General features: G+C 45.5%; 1 protein-coding gene across 11 annotated transcripts in view; it reads left to right on the top strand.

Annotated features, from left to right (window-relative positions):
• MCTP1 (multiple C2 and transmembrane domain containing 1) overlaps window positions 1–13,651 on the top strand; it is a 476,976-nt gene that overhangs the window by 24,597 nt on the left and 438,728 nt on the right. For 6 of the 11 annotated variants that reach the window (XR_012158969.1, XM_073344510.1, XM_073344512.1 and 3 more), the window contains exon 2: window positions 4,414–5,747. Coding sequence is in view for 5 of the 11 variants with exons in the window: in XM_073344510.1 (XP_073200611.1) it covers window positions 5,145–5,747 (603 nt within the window). In the remaining 6 variants the exon portion in view is untranslated. Of the gene's footprint in view, window positions 1–4,413; window positions 5,748–13,651 lie in introns of those variants that run through there. The other 5 variants (XM_073344516.1, XM_073344515.1, XM_073344518.1 and 2 more) reach the window with 4 other exon arrangements.

The following is a 13,651-nucleotide window of genomic DNA, read 5'->3' as shown; positions in this document are numbered from 1 at the left end:
GTAATTAACCATTGGAACAATTTACCAAGGGTTGTGGTGGATTCTTCATCATTGACAATTTTTAAATCAAGATTGGATTTTTTCAAAAAATAATTATTTGGGGGAAGTTCTATGGTCTGTGTTATGTACAGGAGGTCAGATTAGATGTTCACAATGGTCTCTTGTGGCCTTGGAATATATGAATCTATAAAAATGTCACTTTTATTTTTCAACTTGAAACAGGCTTGGGTTAGCCTTGTGTGACTTACAGCAAGAACTAGGAAATGCCTCATAGAGTACTGAAGACTGCTTTTATCTCACAAGATTTTTCTTCCTTTCTGACAGTAACAGTGAAAATGAAAAAGTAGTTATCTACTCTGTATTTTCTCTGCCTCTTGCTTGAGTTATTGAGTCACTCTGTATTTGTCTCAGTTTTAATCTATAGAAACATAGATAAACATAGAGCAGCACAGCAACTAATGACAAAACACAGACAAGTACTTTTTTCCAAATATAAATTATATATTTGCATTGTATAAAACCTTATTTCCACATTGTGAAAATATTATTTATTTTTGGTGTGAAGTCCCATATGCCATTGCATTGTCACTCTTGTCTCATTCAAACTAGGAATTTCAAAATTAATGTGACTTCTGGTTTTACAATGGCATAAGCCTCCTTGCTATGATCCTCCTTCCAGATTTACAATAAGGTTTCAAAAGGTAATTTAGCTCAGAGAATTCAACATGTACAATAACTCCCTTTCTTATGGACCTGTTTATGATGAGTTGCTTCTGATTAATGCCAGATTATGCCATCATGACTTCTTGCAATTTTGCCATGGATCATTAGACTGCCTTCCAATCTTGGATCTGTTTCACCCCGAGGATGGTGTGAGTTGCTGTAATTGAACAGCTTGACTCACAAGACCTTTCACTACACACCTTTCAACCTCTGCAACAAATGAGATGAGGCCCTTCAGACAAGAGTCTTTTTCACTGCACAACCTTCACAGATTCATCCCCATAGCAGGTCCATCCTGTATACTGAATAAGGCAGGGGTCCTGTAGGAAAAAGTAATATGTGATCATGCAATTAACTGTATTATAATGCATAGGCAGCAAATTTATGTTGCCCAGGCAACCTTAATTCTAGCATTTCCTAACTTTTGAGTGCTTGACTTTGCAATAATGTTCTTTTAACATTTTTTGGGTATAATTTCATAGGTTAAAAAAGCAAATTGAAAAAGCAAAAATTACATCATGTGGAATCCATCATAATCACACCTACATGGTTCATCAGCAGGGTTGGAACCTTTAGATCAGTGGTGGTCAGCCCGCGGGCCGCACGTGGCCCATCAGGGTAATCCACTGGGAGGCCACCAGACAGTTTGTTTACATTTGCATGGCCGCCCACAGCCCAGTGGCCGCGGTTTGCCATTTCCAGCCAATGGGAGCTGCGGGACATAACAGCCAGCATGTCCCTGCAGCCTGTGCCGTGTCCCGCAGCTCCTATTCGCTGGGAACGGCGAACAGCAGCCATTGGGAGCATTTGCATGGCAGATTTCCATGCAAATGTAAACAAACTGTCTGGCGGCCTGCCAGTGGATTACTCTGATGAGCCGCAGGTTGCCCACCACTGCTTTAGATTCATGGCACACACCTCTGCCATTTGGCTAATGGAGTAACTGATAGAGAATGACAAGCTACTATTGCTATGTAGACCAGCTCTAGAGGGGCATGGGAGACTTTGGCACAGGTTTCAAAGGTATTTATGGATGGCAGGGGAATGATGAGATTCAGGAATCTTAGATTCCACTCAAATCTCTGGAAAGAAGTTTTCTTTAGCGGGCACAGACTCTTCCGCCAATTGCCTCCCAAGCTTGTCCCCTTCTGCCTTGTTCTATCCAACCTGTCTCTGTCCAAGTTCTGTCCCTTCCCCATCTCTGACTCCTCATCCCAGTCCCATTTTCCTCACCTAAGCATTCCCAGACTCCAACTTTAGGGATGCTCATACCTGGGTTAGCCTAGCACCAGTGCTCTGACTTGGGTGCCAATTTCCCAGGCTAACTTTGCAGTAAAGACCTACCCCATGAGTTTGCATGATTATTACGCCAAACCGGGGGTCAACTCTGCTCCAATTGAATTTAATGGGAAACTAGGCAATGGTTTCAAAGAAAGCAAGATTACTAGGGAGCAGTCCAGTTTAGTCACTGGTCAACTTCTGTTCTGTAAATATGGTTTTGGAAAGACAGCAAAGGGCCTGCCCACATTGAATTCATTCTAGGAAAATGAATGATCTACTTGTAATTTAGGGCTGGCCGGGAATTGTAGCAGTTCAGCATCCAGTTACCTATCAGGCATCCAGATTTCAGACAGTGAAAAGTAAGGGCAAAAATAAATTTTTTTCTTGCTATTTGTCTTTTTGGATGTTAGTTTGAATCCTTATATTAAATATTCCCAGCTTTGTACTCTGGCTCTTGTGGTTAAATAATGAAGTTTGTCTTGGTTGCTAGCTTTTTAGCATTAACTCTGTCCTTTTTTTGTTTTCTCCTCTTGGGAATTTTGACATATGTCAAGAGTGACTTTAGTGGCCAGATTTTCAGAGGCGCTGAAGGCGATTTGCAAAATATATGTTTTCATATGCAAACTGGAAGCTACATGTGCAAAACATGTACAGGTATTTGCATATGCAATTTTGCACCTTGTCATTATGTATTTTGCAAGTGCAGCTGTTTGCACCTGTATATTCTGTAGGCAAAACATTACTGAAAACCTGGTCCTCTATGACTGTCCTTGTGCATAATTGCTTCTATTTATTCTGACAGGACATCTTCTCTTTCTCATTTTCTGGGATGCAACAAGTGGAGTTTCTGCCCTTCTTATCATTTCGCTCAGCACAATAAACACCATTTACATCAACAAAACTTTCTTATGTACTAATGTACTACATTAGCAACATACCCATTAGACTTACAGTTTAATGTAAACAGTAGCATGAATTTCAGCAAGTGTCCTTAATACTCAGGGCCAGATTCTCAGCTAGTGTACATTAGTGATGTCAATAAAGCTTCATTGAGGCACATGAGGTAAGGATCTGGCCTTTTGTGTACTTCCTTACTTTGGCCTTGCTGGTGATGGTGGAATGCAGTTCTAAAAGGCACCATTTGAATCCCTCAACTTTTTAAATAAATAAACAACAAAGGTTCAGAGAGATCCAAAATTGTATTGTGAGAGCTAATCCCTGATTGTTGTTCTATTGTTTACCTACATTTTGTGTGTGTTGTGATAGGAATAGACAATTCAATGTAATAAGAGACAAGATGGGAGAGGTAATATCTTTTATAGGACCAACTTCTGTTGTTGAGAGAGACAAGCTTTCTAGCTGCACAGAAAATTGGAACCCACTAGATGATTTTTCTCATACCTTCAGAAAAGCAAGACTTGATATGGATATAGCTACAAACCAGAAGATGTCATGTACATTATTATCATGTACCTCTGGATAAATTGTGTACTAAGGTCAATGTTTTCTGTGATGTCTGCGATTATTTAAAATGACTGATGCAGTAACAATCATTGCTCCAGCATCACTTCCATAGCATCACTTTCAACAGCGACACTTCTGTGAATGGCTTTAGAGAAAATACTATTGGGAGAATAGGTCAGGTATTCATAATGATCTATGTTGAAAGGTCCTCACAATTTCTATTAGGAAGACAATGTTACCTTAAGATACTGCTGGAGGCACTGAGAATTAAAGGCTTATCCCCAAGCAAGTGGGCCTGGCAGAAAAGTCAGCTGTTTCAGCCTTTCCATCGAAGGAAAGGAGGACTTGTGGCATTTTAGGAGACTAACAAATTTATTTGAGCATAAGCTTATTATCAAATAAATTTGTTAGTCTCTAAGGTGCCACAAGTACTCCTTTTCTTTTTGCGGATACAGACTAACACAGCTGCTACTCTGAAATACATGAAAGGAGATTTGCCAGACATCGCTTGCCTATAATTTCAGATTAATTTCCTCAACTTGAGTCTCCATATGCAAAAGCCCAGTTCCCATCGTGAGCAAACTAACCCTCACGCGCGTGAGGCCAATGTAGGACAGTTGTAGAGCTCTGGAAGGAAAACCTCTGGCGGTACAGCAGCTCAAGGTAATCGTGCGGAACAAGTCCGAGACCTCAGATCCAGTCCGGCCCTATCTGCACGCATCGCGGTGTGGGAAATAGGGAGCAAGTAGCAGACATTCGTGCTATAAATGGAAATCATAACCCGCAAGCATTGTTTTAGTCTACATATAGATGCTATGCCTTTAATCCCCACCACTTCCCGGAACTAGCCTGCAAGGAATCACAGGGTTGCAGTCATTTTTATAGTTGCCATACCTACTGGTTAAATGACAGTATCTGCTGATTGTTATATTCTCTCTCTCATAGAGACTGGTCGCACATGCAGTCGGATGTGGAAGGGAAAACAGGAGGCAGGGAGAACCCGCTTATATTACAACTTTGGATGCGTACGGTGACAAGCCACTCACTCATCATCCCCTCCGCAGCTGTGACTATACTGTGGGCCAATTAATCAGCGTCCCTCCATAAACTCCTAACTTTCACGGTTGGCGCCGTGATAAAAGCGTTTGCAGAATCACCTGGGAGCTCAGCCCCAATCTGCGCAGCAGCAGGGCTGTCTGGGTTCATAGCAGCCCGCAACCGCCAGGGGACTATCTGCGGATTTATCGTTTCAAACTTTCCATCCTGATCTGAAGCGATGATTCCTCCCCCCGGTTTTGGGTTTGCCCCATGATCGCGCACGTGTTTGTTAACCCCCCGCCCTAGCCAGCAGCCGGCTCCCGCGGGCAGTGAAAACCGCCCGCAGCCACAGGAAGGGAATTAGGGAAAGGGAGCCAGGTAAACTTTAGTGCCGCCGGTTTGGCCCATCGAGCTGCTGCGCCCGCTGGCAGCCGGCCGGTGGAAAGAGCCGGGGCTGCTGCAGCACCAGGAGGCGGCGGCGGCGGCCCCCGTGCGCATCCCGCTGCGAGGGCGGGCGCAGCTTCCTCCCCACCCGGGGCTGGATTGAAGCGGCCCAGAGCCAGCGGACTCTGCTGCTCTTGCTCCCGCAGCCTCCGCCAAAGCAGGAGCCGCGGGGGAGTGAAGGCGGGAGGAAGAGGATGGAGCCGCGGGCTGCTGCTGGGGACAAGCCCAGCGAGCCCGAGCCGGCGGCTTCCTTCCAGGCCTGGCTCTGGAAGAGCCTGCAGCTGGGCAGCAAAGCCAGGAGCGGCAGGTCCGGCGCGGAGCGCCGCACTGCGGAGCCCCAGCCCCCCGCCGCGCCTCCTGCGGGCAGCAGCAAGGGGGACCCGCTGCCCGGCGCCAGGTGGAGCGGCTTCAAGAGGCGGAAGCAGGTGCTGGACCGCGTCTTCTCCTCCTCGCAGCCCAACCTGTGCTGCTCCTCGGCCGAGCCGCTGGAGCCGGGCGGCGAGCCCGCCTCCGCCCTGCGCCGCCTCCGCGAGCACCTGCTCCACCAGGGCAAGGGGCAGCAGCCGCCAGGCCGCCGTGCCGGCTTTCCCGTCTCCTCCTCGCTCTCCTCCTCCCCGCTGCCCCCCGCTGCCCCAGCCCGCGCGGACAAGGCAGGAGGGGAGGAGGGACACCGCCCCGCAGCACACCTGACCCACCAGAAGAGCTCCTCTCTGCCCGGCACCACCTGCCTGGAGCAGCTGCTGCAGGACGAGCCCAGAGCCGCGCGGAGCGAAGACGAGGGAGCCGAGGGCAGCGCGGTGAGTCCCTCTCCCCCGGTACCACTGACAGCTCCGGCTGAGGGGGCGGGAGAGCGTCCTTATTCCCCTGAGCTTGGAGAGCCCTGTGGTCTCCGCCGCGGCGCCACGCCGCTTGGGTAAAGTGTGGGCGGGAAACAGGCGCCTCTTGGTTCGGTAGCATTCCCTTCCCCGCGCTCTGAAAAGGTGTTAATGGGACAGCAGGTGCAAGGCAGAGGAAAGTCAGGCTCCACGGGAGGTGCAGGTAAACCCAGCTCCCTTCAAACGCCCTAGAAAGGGAGGCAAACCTGCTTAGGAAAAAAGAAAAGGAGGACTTAGTCACTAAGGTGCCACAACACATTTATTTGAGCATAAGCTTTCCTGAGCTAAATTTCTTAGCCTCTAAGGTGCCACAAGTCCTCCTTTTCTTTTTGCGGATACAGACTAACAGGGCTGTTACTTTGAAACCTGCTTAGGAAAGAAGAGTGTGACTAAGTGTAAGCTTCACTCTTGCCAGCTGTGTGTCTTGCACGTGCACACAGGAGGGAGAGCCTCAGGCTGTGGGAGGAGCGTGTGTTTGCACCACTGTTTAAACTGAACGTATGGGGGCACCGTGTATTTAAGAGGGAAAGTGAGTGTAGAGGCGATTGTCAAGGCTATCAGGCCCAGGGAAAAGTAATCAACATCACCATCTGGTGCACTGAAGGGTCTTCTCTCTTCACAGTGCAAATGATTCCAATATCATTCTGATTTCCTGGCTAAATATAAGGACACAATTTAAAAACAAAATGTGCACATGTTCCACTGTGGGCCACATTCTGCTCTGTGTAAATCTGAAGTCTTTTATTCAGGCCACATTGCCATTAACAAAAATTGAAGTTTTGTGTGAGTATTTGGGGATTGTGCTTTGCATAATGCTAACAGTATGTCTTCTAGGCTTTGATCCTGTCATATGACATTTGTAGGCATAGGGTTCCATGTTCATAGTTTGGTTTGCAACTTTTGGAGTCTTAGAAAAGTTGTGACTAGGGAACACTGAAAAACTCTGGCTCTGATCCTACCACCACTTAATAAGAACATAAAAATGGCCATACTGGATCAGACCAATGGTCCATCTAGCCCAGTATGCTGTCTTCTGACAGCAGCCAATGCCAGGTGCTTCAGAGGGAATGAATAGAACAGGTAATCAACAAGTGATCCATCCTGTGCTGCCTGTTCCAAGATTCTGGCAAATAGAGCATGGTTTTGCATCCCTGCCCATCCTGGCTAGTAGCCATTGATGGACCTATCCTTCATACACATATCTAGTTCTTCTTGAGCCCTGTTATGGTCTTGGCCTTCACAATGTCCTCTGGCAAAGAGTTCCACAGGTTGACTCTGCACTGTGTGTAATTTCATGCATTTTAGTAGTTCCATTGAATTAAAAGTTTTATGAGCATATGTAATTAAAAGTTAAACATCTGTAAGTGGTTGTACGATCTGGGACTTTTCAGGAGTAATCCGTTAATCAAACATACTGGTGACATCAGGGCACATCATGACATTAACACTGCCAGAGTAATTCTGTATGCCTCGCTATGGGCTTGTCTACACAAGAAACTTTTCCAGTTGCACTGATAAACTATACCAGTATAGTTAAATTGCCATAATCATATGGGTGTAACTCCACCATGTTGATGCTCTTATAAGAATGGAAGTGGTTTAAAGTACATTACAAAAAGACAGTGACATAAACTAAATCAGAAAAAGGCATTCTCATTCCCTCATAAGGGCATTCACAGGGAGTTATATTAGTATAACTCAAGTGGTTTAAATTCACACCATCTTATACTTGTGTAACTTTCCCATGTAGGAAAGCCCTGTATCTGTTACAGCCTGATGATGTGCCCCATTTACTTTAATTTATCGGTACTGCTCTGGTTGGGTAACTTCTTTTCTCGCATAATATAGAAAAGTGAACCTGTTTTGTGCCTATGTACAAATACCAGCACAAATAGCATCTGTGATAATACAAGTTATTTCTAAAATATATATGAACTTGCAGAATATTTGTCAGACACTACTAGCAAATGTTTCACGCACACTGCAGTAATTTTTCAGGCTGAAATAGTCATTTTTTTCATTATTGAAGGAAGGTGTTGTTCAAAGCTGTCACTCTTATGGCTGTCAGCTTGAAGTTAAGTGATGATGCTTGTTGTTAATAGGTCTGTCGACTCCTACAATGGATTCTCTACTAGAAAAGTTCAGGATATGTGAGTCACTCTAGAGTTAGTGTATGTCTAAGCAATCAAATACTTTTGCAGAAATAATTATTTGAAAATATGGTACAAGAATATATCAATCTTCTTTGATCTTTAGCTATGGGAGAAATGAGTAACTGAATTAAAAGGTGCACTTCAGTTTTTGAGTGTCAGGAAGAATCTATAAAGTGTATGTATATTTGAGTTAGTCAGCACTGAACAAATTCTGCCCCGGATTCTGTAAAGATGTGTGTGTTCTGAACTTTATGCCATTGAAGTCAATGGGACTCCTCATATGTAAAGTTCATTATTGCAAAAATCTGTGCAGAATCAAAGCCTAAGCTTAACTTTAACCACTGACTTCATTGAGCCATAAGTGCTCTGCTGAATCCGGGCCTTTATATAGCTTCCCAGTGTTTTGAGAGAGATCAGGAAAATTGTTAAATTACTTTTGCTTCTTGATCTTAGAATCAAAATCACTTTTAAGCAAGAGTTTATAAAATGGATATTTCTCTTTAACGATTTTTCATCACTGAAGATCATTACAAGGACTAACTTTAAAAATGTTAACTTTGGAATGAGTGAAAATTTTCTTTAACTGGGTGATATTTTTAGTTTGAAAATGTAGGGAGGAAGACATAGGTATCATGCTTAGACTGGTCAAAACCAGGACAAAATATTGCAGATAATGAATGAGTGGTTCTTGTGTTTTTAAAAAAACAACCCTCCCACCCCCCGAATTTCATAAGGAAGTTCTATAAAATGCAATATAACCTCCACTGCTCTAGGTGTCCTTCCACTGCTCTGGATTACATGAGTTATGTAATTACAATAGCTGGAGTATATTTTACCCTTTTACAGTCTACTGTATTTGGCAATTTAAAAACATTCTCATGATAAACATGAAAACATTTCTCAACATTGTTCTGCTTAATTTGATGTTTTGGCAAGGGAACTATATATGTATTTCATATGCTTTGCAATGTTAAGTTTTGTCAAGAGGGACAGCCTCACTTTAAGAGGGGCTGGGTCGTAACATTTGTAGAACAGTGCCATGTAACTTGTAAGCAAAGTAGACTGGTGCTCAGGAGTGGATTCACTATGAAACAAACCATGTGGTGGCACGGGGCCCCCAGCGATAGAGGGGGGGCCCCCAAAATGCAGGACAAATATCTGACAACCTGCCCCTGAGTCCAGGCTACAGCACAGCAGGGCTCAGGCAGGCAGGTTGCCTGCATGCTGTGGCCGGTGGCCCCAGACCGCTCCGGGAAGCGGTCAGCTGCTGGCACGTCTCTGTGCACCCCTGTGGGGGGAGGAGGCGGCTCCGCGCGCTACCCAGACCTACTCGCCTCCTCCCTCCAAGGGCAGCCCAGAGACGTGCCAGCAGCAGGGCTAAGGTGGCTCCCTGCCCGCTCTGCTTCCCTCCCTCCGTGCCACTTGACTCCCAGAAGCAGCTGGCATGTCCCTGTGGCCCCTGTGTGTGTGTGTGTCTCTGCACGCTGCCCCTGCCCTGAACACCAAGACTGCAGCTCCCATTGGCCGGGAACTGTGGCCAATGAAAGCTGCGGGGAATGTGCCTGCAGGCAGTGGTGCGCGGAGACCCCCTTCCTGCGCCTACTCCCCCCCCTGCCTAGGAGCCGCTGCCAGAGGGTGGGTGGGTGGGTGGGTCGGGGTGTGTGTGTGTGTGTGCTGGGAGCTGCCCGAGGTAAGCACTGCCTCCCTCCCACACCCCAACCCTCGCCCCATCCCAGAGCATGCACCCCACTTCCAAGCTTCCTCCCAGAGCCCGAACCTCTCCCCACCCCCTGCCCCAGCTCAGAGCCTGCATCCAAACTTCCTCCCAGAGCCCGCACCCCTTCCTGTACCCCAATCCCCTGCCCCAATCAAGGTACTTCACTTTATTTTCATTAACTTCCCATTACTTATAGTATAGGAGGAGGATGAAGAAAAAAAGAATGAAAAATGGGGGGGAGAGAGGAGAGAGCATTCTTTTTCTTGGCTGGATCCCGAGGGGAGGGCCTGAAAATGAAGCTGCATGCAGGGCCCCACTTACTCTAAATCAGCCACTGCTGGCGCCCTCAACTTCTTTCTAACGTCAGTCTCATTAATGAAATATAGGCCTAGACGCATTCTCTAGCTTCTAGGATTCACTCAGGCTGTGCTTGCACTGCAAGGACATAATTTATTATTGCTTGTTTGTTTACTTCCAATGTGTGTGGCAATAAAAATCAATACAGTAGCTGTGGCTATACTCATAAATTTTTAGTTTGATAGCTGAATATATAAAAACTCCCTAAAAACATTGTGTGTTGGGCACTTTGTAGGACGTTCAGTCAAGACGATAACCTTTCAAAGCAATGGAAGCTGAATTTCAAATAGCAGATTTCTCACGTTTCTAAAATAGCAAAGCCAAAAAAGCAAACCTTAAGGGCATAATCCTACTGTCACATACAGCAATTTAATTTCACTGGCTTCAGTGGAGTTATACCAGAGTGAGTAATATCAGAGTCAACCTATAAAACAAAATCAAGCCATAAACTCAGTCAATGAAAGCCTACCCATTTATATCGGATGGTCTCTCATTAATGGGTCTGATACAGAGCATATGAGTCCCATGGAAGTTGATCAGAGTTCTGTGTGTGGAATAACTTGAGGACTGATTTCCACCCTCTCCCCTTTATGTATTAATGAATATAACCATGTATAATTTAGGAAGAAAAAACAAAAGTACATGTAATTTTTTTAAAATACTGTTTAAGGACAAACTTTGTTCAGTACCTTAACTTGTAGAAGTTGTCATAGTTCCACACAGGGCCGGTGCAAGGATGTTTCGCGCCCTAGGCAAAACTTCCACCTTGCGCCCGCCCGGCCCCCCGTAGCAGCTCCCCGCAGCCACTCCCCCTTGGCCTGGGGAGCCGTGCAGCAGCTCCCCGCCCCAGCTCATCTCTGCTCTGCCTCCTCCCTGAGCATGCCACTGCTACACCGGTTCTCCTGCCTCCCAGGCTTGTGGTGCCAATCAGCTGTTTGGCGCTACGAGCCTGGGAGGTGGGAGAAGCAGAGCGAGAAGGCAGAGCAGAGGTGAGCTGGGGCGGGGAGCAGTTCCCCTCCCCCCATTACTTGCTGCAGGTGGCCTTCCCCGCGCCCCCCTGCCTCAGCTCACCTCTGCTCCACCGCCTATCCGGAGTGCGCTTTTGGCCGCCCCCAAAGACTTGGCGCCCTAGGCGGCCGCCAAGTTCGCCTACTGGTTGTACCGGCCCTGGTTCCACAGTAAAAACCAGGAATATAGAAATATGACTCTTCGAAAAAGAATGAAGGACGTGGTCTTGGGCACATTTAATCTTTAATTAGTAAAAACAATCTATTTATTATTAATTTACTCTGTCTACACTGCTGTTGGTGTGCATGACACCTCACCAGGAGAATAAAGGTGCATTCCATGACCTGAGGAGTTCATCCTGCACAAAGAACTGTATTGGTGTAGGGGGGTGTACCTGCTGAGCTCTCTTTGCAGGATCATGGCTTAGGTAAGTGGTGTCCAATCTGTCAGCATAAGAAATGAACATATGATATTATTTCACAAGGTCAAGAGGCCACTGTCAATACTTCTTCATGCCTATTCTTTGCCCAGTTGCACTTCCTCTGCTTGACCTAAGTTCCAGTTATTTCTAGCTAGCTGGTGTAAGATAGTGAGCTGCGGAGGTTAAAATAAATAGAGGGAGCACACCTCCTCCTTCTCCGCTAAAAGCGGAGGGAGCATTCCCTCCTTGCCCTGGCTTGGGTAAGCAGTGCTCTCTATCCAGTGTTCTCTTGTCTAGTGTGGTGATCATCCCCCTCCTAGTTCAATCCTGTTTAACCACTGGGGAGCTGTAACTGGTCATTGGTTTCCCCCCCCCCCTTCCCCTCTTCTGGGCTGTCATGGATGGCTGTTAGAGGAAGAAGAGCCAACTTTTACGGTAGTGTTTTCTTCTAAATTCAGGTGGACCCAACTGAGTTCCTATACTGTCCTCCCTGTGGACAGGCATGGCATGGAAGCAGGAAACAATTTACTTTTTGGGATGCCAGAGAAAAAACAGAGTACAGGAGTTTGGGCCAAGAGAACCTCCTATCAGTTAATAGAAAAGTGTAAGATAAAGGAGTGGGGAAAGGAGCTGTTGCTAAAGATTTCCTCTGCAACAGCTTTCTGAAGAATTTCTGAAGGCTCTCTTTCCCTGGTCTTTAATGTTACCAGTGGATGAGTCTAGATTCTGGGATCTCCCCCAGACTCCCTCCAGTTATGCAGTTCTGACAGAAGATGTTCCTTTAGCAGTGTGAGCTGTATTTGTCTGCTTCTCATCTTTTAGGCTGTGTCTTTGATTTATGTCTTACATCGCAATACTTTAACTGTATGCACTTATAGTTAATCTTAAAATCAAAAGACAGTACAGTACAACCGTATTTAATCAAGTGGAAGTTCACTTGTGCTTATAATTAACTAAAGCTCGTCCCTGGAGTTTTCAAAGTGGATCACTTGCAAAATTGGCTGGTTAGCATTTAAATTTCTTCCCCATCCTCTGGAGTGGGGTAACCAGAGCAGAGACATTTCAAAGCCAGCTAGCAACTCTTTTATTTTGAACTTTCATTTTTTCCTCCTTGAAATCTTTGCAGGTATAGGGTTGTAATTTACTCTCCTCCTGCCCCCCCCCCCAAACTGCATTTGGGGGAATGAATGGCTCGTTGGAAAGTCAGGATTGGAACACAGTGTGGGGTAAACGGGTTACTTCTATGTTTTGATATTGCAATCCCATATCTTTCACTTTTCCTGTTTTTGGTAAAAGTACAGTAGTACTTGTGAAAGTTGAATTGAATACAATTGTATTTACAAAAAAGCCTTATACAGTGTTTTACCACAATTGTTACAGCATGGTAGTTTGCAACTAAATTCTTCAGTGGTCATTGCTGAATCTTTTATTTTCTATAAAAATAGCATCTCTTAAGGAAACATTTTTTAACAAGGGGACTAACTCCTTTGACCACCAAGGAATGGAAAATAATAAGTTTGTTACTGTAGAACTGTTCCATGTGTGCTCCATTTTAGGTACCATTTTAAAAAGAGAAAGTTCATGCTTGATCCACAATTTAAAGTGAAAAATCTAAAACAACTTGCTACTATGATAGAATTTTAGGAATTTTTTTTCAGTGCTTCATCTTGCCTATGATGGAGCCATCTGCCCCTTTAAGGGTCTGTGGCCAGAGCTGTTTGGCACTGGTAGAGGGCATTATCAATCCTAACTGGGAAGGGTCTAGGTGATTACTATAAAGGCTGAAAGAGGAAAAGGGAGCTACAGGAAGCAGGTTGGCTTTTGGGATAAGTCCTGGAATGTATAAGTCCTGGAATAGCAGGTGTCCCAGTATATTGCCTGTGGGAGGACAGAGGAAAGTTGCCAGGAGTAGGGAGGGTCTGACAAGGAAGACCTGTGCTAGTGAAATGATTTAGCTATGGAACTTTTCAGCAAAAAAAAAAAAAAAGCCCTGATGAAAAGGGCCTCCTCCAGACTCAGGTTGTGGTGTCAGTCCTACCTGGGCTGGGTGAGACAAGGCAGCAACCTACACTGCCAGTATGGTGAAGTGCATATAGAAAAGTTGTTAGGCAAAATTCCTATTTAGAGTTCTATCATTTCATTGCAAAAAAAGTGCTTTTTAGCACTTAAA

The sequence above is a fragment of the Lepidochelys kempii genome, chromosome 5 (genome assembly GCF_965140265.1).
Source record: "Lepidochelys kempii isolate rLepKem1 chromosome 5, rLepKem1.hap2, whole genome shotgun sequence".
Lineage (NCBI taxonomy): Eukaryota > Metazoa > Chordata > Testudines > Cheloniidae > Lepidochelys > Lepidochelys kempii.
The sequence above is the reverse complement of the archived record's forward strand: the minus strand, read 5'-3'. Positions and strand labels throughout refer to the sequence as shown.